Source organism: Mytilus trossulus, chromosome 10 (genome assembly GCF_036588685.1).
Source record: "Mytilus trossulus isolate FHL-02 chromosome 10, PNRI_Mtr1.1.1.hap1, whole genome shotgun sequence".
NCBI classification, from domain to species: domain Eukaryota; kingdom Metazoa; phylum Mollusca; class Bivalvia; order Mytilida; family Mytilidae; genus Mytilus; species Mytilus trossulus.
Window position 1 is genome coordinate 54,054,652 of NC_086382.1, and position 8,914 is coordinate 54,063,565.

General features: G+C 31.3%; 1 protein-coding gene across 1 annotated transcript in view; it reads left to right on the forward strand.

Annotated features, from left to right (window-relative positions):
* The window catches only part of LOC134686350 (uncharacterized), a 29,893-nt gene extending 21,322 nt beyond the window's left edge, over positions 1–8,571 (forward strand). The window contains exons 3-5 of the mRNA XM_063546026.1: positions 3,300–3,422; positions 5,932–6,046; positions 7,871–8,571. Coding sequence (XP_063402096.1) covers positions 3,300–3,422; positions 5,932–6,046; positions 7,871–8,093 — 461 coding nt within the window. The 3' untranslated portion in view covers positions 8,094–8,571. The remainder of the gene's footprint in view (positions 1–3,299; positions 3,423–5,931; positions 6,047–7,870) is intronic.
* Positions 8,572–8,914: the final 343 nt, after the last annotated feature.

Here is an 8,914-nt window from a genome sequence, read left to right on the forward strand (position 1 = left end):
TTATAAAATAAATAACTTTCAGAAAGAAAAGGAATAAGTCAGACATACTATTTAATGAACAAGTACATTTACCTGTTCAACATGTTCTTGAACGTCTACATGTACTTAAATTAAGTTGTCTAGGTTAAGAAAAGTAACTTAGTTGACTAAATGTGTTAAAAAGGTGTTTTATAGTACTCAATTTATATTTTATAAAATTTAATGATAGTTTTCCTCAAAATAACTTTCAGTATCAACGTGAGAGCTCAAACAAAAATCTTGCTGTTGACGTGTATATTACCAAGTCTAATATAACATTGATGGCCATTCGTTTGATTTGTGTAAACTTTTGATTTTACCATAATATTATGAATTTTCCGTTTTGAATTTTCCTCGCAGTTTAGTATTTTTTGTTATTTTACTATTTACAAGATAAATATTCATAGAAATCGTCAACTGCTCCGGATTTAATGGATGAAACAATCTACTCCCTAATTTAAAACTTTTGTATTTATTATTGACTGATTTATACCTTATTATGAGCGTAAAAAATTCGGAACTTGACATTTATTTGCCTCAAGCAAACAAACGTTGTAGGCTTTCACAAGCTGGTCAATAAATACAGTCCTTACACCTAACTGCGGTCGAGCTTAGCGGAAGGTCTTGCGACATAATCAGTCAAACAAACGTTATTAGATTAACTCTCGAAGGAACGAACGTTTTCATTGGTCAGTTCAAACCTTTGACCTCAGAACTGCGAAAATAGAACACACGTACTATAACGTTGAATGGACTGATTAATATTCACGTAGCTGGTCAAGGTCGTTTAAAGCTTCCATCGTCGTATTCGTATACATGATTCCAATCACAATTATAGCTTTTATAAATGTGCATGTGAAATTCATAAGTTTTTTAATTTTCTGCAGTAGGCAGTAAAGTTTAAACTTTAAAATCTTAACAGTTTTCACATCTAAATATTTGATTAAAATGTCTCCTCTAGATCAAGGGACGACATCAAAAGTTCAATGTAGGATAAAAAATTCAATTCACATTCGTTTTTCATTGACTCCCCCTAAGCTGCTTATCTTTTCATTTACTCAATGGACCCGATGAATAAGCGTTGTACTTGAAAAATGAAACCTTACTTTACTACAAACACTTTTCATCTTCTTTGCTAAGTTTTATGTATTCGACATAGGATAGTTATTTTTTTTATCTGATTCCGTTTACTTGAGAAAAAAAATCCCGAAATAGTAAGTAAATTTATAACATGTAACCAACCATCCTTTTTTAAGAAAAAACCGAGATGGCCAATCATGGCACAGGGGATGATTTAATGTAGTTTATAAACTCCAACGATATACTACATTAGGTTTTGCTATTCTCGGTTGAGAAACGAACGTGAATTATACATTGTATATTGTAAATATGTATAGACCGTTAGTTTTCTCGTTTGGATGGTTTTACACAAGTAATTTTGGGGCCCTTTAGTTTATAACTTGTTGTTCAGTGTGAGCAAAGGCTCAGTGTTGAAGGCCGTACATTGACCTATGATGGTTTACTTTTATAAATTGTTATTTGGATGGGGAGTTGTCTCATTGGCACTCACACCACATCTTCCTATATCTATGTAAATAGAAACAAACAGTTTTTAAAAACGTGTTTATTCATTAAATCCATTAAATGTATCGATAAAGAGGTGAGTTTCTTCTTGTACATGCATTTAGTCATCCTTAATTTCTTGATAATTTTTTTATCAGTTTATCGTACCTGTTTCGTTTTGTATTTTATTTTTAATACGAATACATACTACATATACTTTAGCAGATAGTTCAACAATGTTATGCAGCTCTATTCTTACAGTATAAAATTTAAATATAAATGTTCATCCATTCAAAAAACAGTACATTTATATTTAAAAAAAGAAGATGTGGTATGATTGCCAATGAGACAATTCTCCACAAGAAACCAAAATGACACAGAAATTAACAACTATAGGTCACCGTACGGCTTTCAATAACGAGCAAAGCCCATACCACTAGTCAGCTATTAAAGGCCCCGAATTCAAAGAATTGTTCCTTATAAACTACGATTTCTCACAAGTATCAATTTATTATTTAGTTCCACACATACAAAAGAAATAATCTTCGCCGATGTAACATTTCAATTTATTACAACAACCTGCCTTCACTAAATTCATTCAGGTGCATCAATGTTACGATTAGAGTTATTGTGTTTCTATCTTTGGGGGACCATTTCCTCCGTTTATGGTACGCTTATAGCTACATTTGTGTACTGTGTGTATGTTTAATAGCATGAAAATTATAAAAAAAGGAATGTCAGTGCAACCCCTCATTAATTATTGTAATGGATCAGTATTATGAGATACTTATAAGTGACTACGAACTTGTTAGCATTATAACCTATCGTCAGTATGAAAGAAATTAAAAGTGGTTCATATATTCATCCGTATAAAAGCAGCACGTGTATTTTATTCTCGAGATTTTTATTTTATCCTTATATTTCTCTTCATGCCGGGTACAAAATAATTGAGTAACTGCATGCATAAATAACTTAGAATATTACTTAAACCAAAATATCAGTATAACATTTCGACCCAGTAATTGAAGTTAACAAAATATTTATTTAATTATTTTGACCAAAGGTTTGTAAACTATACAAATCATTTTTTTTACGTTCGTAGTAACAAAGTAAATTCCATTGTCGGTCACCTGCGTCTATTCACGTGCAAACTGACTACATTGTTGTTTTATTTAAATCTTTCGGCCAATGACATGAGACGTAACATGTTGTTTGTTTGTGATACGCCAGAATGTTATCAATGAACTATCAAACGCTAAAGTTAACTGCATTTAAGTATAAATGGTGTATACTTTACACATACACTATTACACCGTTACACGTGCATGAATCCTCCTTCAACTGATGTTTTCCCTTTTGAATAAAATCCTTTTCAAATAATTGTCACAGGTTTTTTTCTAATTGTGTGCTCTTTAACCACTGTCCACGGATAGAGGAAGCTAGGTGTCTTTTATAGTTTACAATACGGTGTGGGTTTAGCTAATAGTAGAAGGCCTTGTTGTTACAATAGTTATCAAAGGTACCAGGATTATAATTTAGTACGCCAGACGCGCGTTTCGTCTACATAAGACTCATTGTTCATATTTTGTAATTTGGTCATTACGAATGTTTATTTAATTCGCATTTATGCCAAATATCATATATCCTCACTGACTTATTAAGCATCCGCACTGAGAAGCATAATGCATAATTATATTGAACTTTTGCGTATTTTTTAGTTGATCAGGACCAATATAGTAACATAAGAGTATATTTCTGCACCAAATCTTCAACATCTGGAAGTGAGAGTGACTGGCCTGCTGGGAATTATTGTATCATGAAATACAACACATGTCCAACAGGTAAGCATATGAAATACATTTATCAATATAGTAGACACGTATAACTTACAAAACTAAAAAGGATATGAAATTCAAGTTGCATTACAAGAAAAAGTATCAGCTGAATACATTTATAAAAAGATATCTGAACGTTTCAAGTACCTGGCAAAGTTAATAAGTTTGCCTGTTCATTACGTTGTCACATTTTCCCGAAAAATTGTCATCAGTTTTCTACACTTCGGTGAGTATGTTTTTACAGACATTTGTAGATAAGTCATCAGTTCGACGTTACTTGTATGTACTATTAGTTATCTTGGTGTAATCAGGGGTGTACAGAATTTTCAATAACGGTGTAAAATTCCGTACACGCCTGATTACACCAGGATAACGGATTTATTTTTACTGATTTAGAAACCAGAATGTTAAATTGTAAAAATGGTAATGAAAAATTTCCAGTGTAATATTTTTCAATGTCCATGTTGCTGCACATTGTCAAATACTTGTTTACTTTATTTTTGGAAAAAAAATCAGAATTTTTTTGTGTTCTTTTGAGTTTACAAAAAAACAAAATATTTAAAAAATTACAAAATGTTATTCATCCAGGGTGGGGTGTTATTTACACCGGGGTAGTTAACCAATCAGATTGCAGTATTTTTGCTGAATAAGAAATAATGTTATTTGTCTTTTGGTTTTTTTTTTCTTTTTAAGCCATGGCGTTGTTAGTTTATATTTGATCTATAAGTTTGACTGTCCCTCTGATATCTTTCATGAATTATATAAATGCTCAACCCGTCGGAAGTTTTACAATCATGATTTATTTGACTGTAAAGATATACCTGTATCACAGCTGACAATGGAATTGAAACCACCTATATTTTCTCGGCTCGTCTTAAGATTTTTATGACCCATTTACGGGCATTATGTTTTCTGGTCTGTGCTTCCATTCGTCCGTTCGTTCGTCTGTAGGTCTGTTCGTCCGTTAGTTCGTTCGTTTGTTCGTCCGTCCAACTTCAGGTAATAGTTTTTCGTCGAGATAATTTTTTGATAAAGTTGAAGTCCAATCAACTTAAAACTTAGTACACTTGTTCCTTATGATATGATATGTCTACTTGTATTGCCAAATTAAAGATTTTCCCCCATTTTCACGGTCCGTTGAACATAGAAAATTATAGTGCGGATGAGGCATCCGCGTACTAGGGACACATTATTGTTTTATATCCTTTAGATATTCTCTGTCCTTTTAGTTTCAGATTTATTATAATATAATGCTGAATTTATTTTTATCTAAATTGTATAAGTAGATATAATAAGATGTGTTTTGGGTGCCTTTGAGACAACTATCTTTCCAAGTCGCAATTTGTAAAAGTAAACCATTATAGTCATCATTCGTTAATATGACAGGCAAACTATTGTGTAACAGGAGAAAAAATAGCAGGTGGTAGAAAAGTCTCAACATTCCTGGTTGACAAAACCAATTTAACGGCATGGACTTAATTGCCAGGAAATCTATACAAAATAAAGTATATTCATTTATTTTTAGACGAAACAACAAAAATAAGAAACCAATATGTTATTGATTTTATGCGTCGTAAGCGCTTTTCTGAATGTACCTTCTTAATGAACGCATTACGCCGGATAATTGAAAGACAAAGATATACGAAAACAGAATTAAAGAGATACTTGACCAATAGGCTCATACATATAGCAAAAATAAACTGACAGGTTCCTTGATATCTTCCTACGAATTATAGTAATTTAGTACCCTGACCATTTCGTACCCTCTTTTTTGTTCCCTAGCAAAAACCGTTTCGTAGCCTAACCAGTTTTTTGTTCGTACCTCATGGAATAATAACATGTATACCATATTGTAGCTGGAAGCTTCGTTCGAGTCTAATAGAATGTCTATATGTATAACTTTTCGTACTTCATTAGAGATTTCCATGTATGCCATTTCGTGCCTCATGATAATTTTACAAAACATGTAATTCCGTACCTCAATGAATATTTCCATGAGTTTCATTCATTTGCTATTTCGAACCTCATGGAAGATTTATATGTCTACCATTTTGTACCTCATGACATGTGTGTATGTATACTATTCAGTGCCTGTTACTGTTAATAACTTTAAAAAAAGACAGTTGCAGATTACTTTTTCTCTTTGTTGGTTAATTAGCCTCATATTTCTGGAGATTAACAATAAATTAAGGATAAATACTGCAAACAAACAAAGTGTAATTACAATTATTAAAGAGTCAATGGCTTCGAAATGACAGATGTACAAAATGGTCAAGGTACGAAACTTGCTTCCTTTCCTACTTGCAAAGAAAAAATCTACAAATTGTAGTATGTTATTTAATTTTTTTACAGAATCGTAGCTAGCTAGATTTTCAACAGTTGTTATTCGTTAAGTTTAACAACAAAACAATTACAAAAACTGCAATACATGAGTTCTTTAATATCTTTATAAGGATGCAGTATTTATAAAATAAATAGTCTTAACCATTGTATAAAGAAGATCACTATTTTTTAGGCTTTACGGAGGGTTCAATAACATGGGACGATGAAGACAACAATGCCAATCAGAAAACGGGGACGTTACCCTCGGGAATTTATAATACAGACACTATTATATACTACTGTTGTAGGTAAATATGCAAATGCATGCTAACTAGCTTTTAATTAACTGCGAGTACGCTCAGATCTGTTTCTAGTGTATGTATGTTGTTGGGATGTACAAGTACCCGCCCACGTTCACTTCAATTTTCGTCCATTTGATGAGTTAAGCCTTTTTTAACTGGTTTTGATAGTTTGTTCTTATGTTGTACTGTTATGCCACTGTCCCAGGCTGGGGAGGGTTGGGATCCCGCTAACAGGTTTAACCTCGCCACATTATGTATGTATGTGCCTGTCCCAATTCAGGAGCCTGTAATTCAGTGGTTGTAGTTTGTTTATGTGTTACTTATTTTTTTTTTTTTTCATTTTTTTTATAAAAATAAGGCCGTTAGTTTTCTCGTTTGAATTGTTTTACATTGTCTTATCGGGGCCTTTTATATCTGACTTAGCAATATGCTTTGCTTATTTGTTTAGCCGTACGGTGAACTATAGTTGTTAATTTCTGTGTCATTTTGGTCTCTATGTGCAGAGTTGTCTCATTGGCAATCATACCACATCTTCTTTTTTATATCTTATTTACTTTTGTTTTAAATAAAGATAAAAACACGAAAAACAAACACATTATTATACTGTCCATTGCATTTTCTTTTTTGATCTGTATTTGAACATTCTGTGTTCCCGTTTTCATGGTCCACTGATCAAAGCTTAAAAAGAAAATATAGAAATCTCAACCATCTAGATAAACTCTGCATCCTGTTCATCTGTCTCGGAATGTTCAGTGATTATTTTTATTTGTCTTTTACAACATTTTGTGTTGATGAAGTGAATTATCTTTTTCGTTTACTTCTTACTTTCCGTGACTCTAAGTATTACGCAAAATCTTATCGTTTCACACAGTTTTAAGACGGTTCTTCATGAATTCTATTTGAAATACAATGGTCGATATTGATGTGTACGATGATATAATTCAGGAGATAAGATATTTTAAGTTTGCTTCTAATAATTATGAATATTGTTCTTTGCGCTATTATTTAGTATTGTTTTAAGTTTACAAAAGATTAGGTTGACGGCAATGCAGAGATTATATAGCTGATTGCCTTTTTATCTATGAGTTACGACCTTCTAAATGTTTTGTTATTTCACTGATTAAAATTGGCATACAACTTAGTCATTTTATTACCAAAACTAAATATGTTAATTTCACCCAATGTGAATTGCCTTCCGCAAGACAGAAGCATCGGCGGTGGTTTAATTTCTATTTAATTCATCATGTATATGTTTATGTTGATAAAAGTCTTAAAACGATTAAGCAAAAACAACCTCGGGATATAAACGAAAACCAAGGAATGATTTATCACTGGAATTATTGCAACGTTTGTTTTGTTTATGAAGAATAACATACAAAAATGTTGTACACATTTAAAACAAAAATGTGTATCATTATTTCAAAGTTATTTCGAATTAACTAAAAATAAATCAATCATTCCTTAAAATCTAATTCTCAATTCCTTTTTTAGAAAATAGTTATGAAGAAAAATGTTAATGACGTCGTATATGAGCTGATAGATACAAAAAAACATAAAAAATTTAATCTTTAAAGAATTCAATTTAATAGCAGATGTTTGCTATCTTTTAAAATTGATGAGAAACTTATTGAGGTCTTATTGTTATGAAAATTATACATAATACCGACTAATCTATGTACATTGTAAGTATTTGAAATATTTTCTGAATTTATAAAGCAATAATTACTTGACACCAAACATATTTACATGAATTATTTGACATCGATTTCATTTTTTTTTTTAAATATAGCAATTTTATTTTTAATCATCTTTTTTGTATTTGTTTTCAAGAAATGATGGTAGCGATGTCTTAGAAGTTAAACTACCCACAGGAAATCCATTTTACCTTTTACGGTATACTGGTTCGTGTCAGAAGGTAAAATCCATGTCTGTATCTGAAGAAACCATCATGTGGGCCTGTCAGGCAGGAGGGGTTAAATCTGTTGCGACTATAAAACCATATGAAGATGGCGCTGCTCAATTTATCAGACTTCATTATTGTTATTATAATTAGTGTTGTTGTTGTTAAAACTGGCGTCTAAAGGTACAATGTACATAACGAAATGGCAGAGACATTCGAAAAGAAACATGTAATATAAACATAGCTGTAAAAATGAGTTTTGTTATAAGTAATATATAAAAACAATGTTCAATATAACCATAGTTGTTTGGTATTGTTTATAAAAGCGTTCAATATGTAGAATATTTGTTTTAGCTATTTCAATCTTTATAAATTAAAGATTATTTACCTTAGCAACAAATTTCATAACTTAACACAGTAGTTGTCGTAAGAATAGATAATGAAAATAAATGGATTTTTGTATTCCCTTCAACCTTCAATGTGTTTCCATCAAATGCTTTATTTTAGTAACCTCACGAATTGTCCTAAATGAAATTAATCATACAGTTGAAATTTTAGTATATGAGGGTTCAAACCAACTATGAACATTCTTAATCTTTTATTTTATGATAATAAAGATAATGATATATTATTGTTATAAGTATTATTATTTGTTTTTATTTATACAGCAAAACGCTCCAAGGAGCATTACAATCTCAGATTGAATTAAAGTGTACAAAAAATTGTGGTAATTTTTTTCTTATTGAACTATTTAAAATTACAATTCATGACAATTAAAACAAACACTCTATAGGCAAAGAGAGACAACAAACACAGTATATATTCCCAAAGATAATGAGTGAGTGGACGAAAACAGTGCTGACTAGGCGGTATGGGCTTTACTCACTGTTGAAGGCCGTACGATGACCTATAGTTGGCAATGTCTGTGTCATTTTGGTCTTTTGTGGATAGTTGTCTCATTTGAAATCATACCA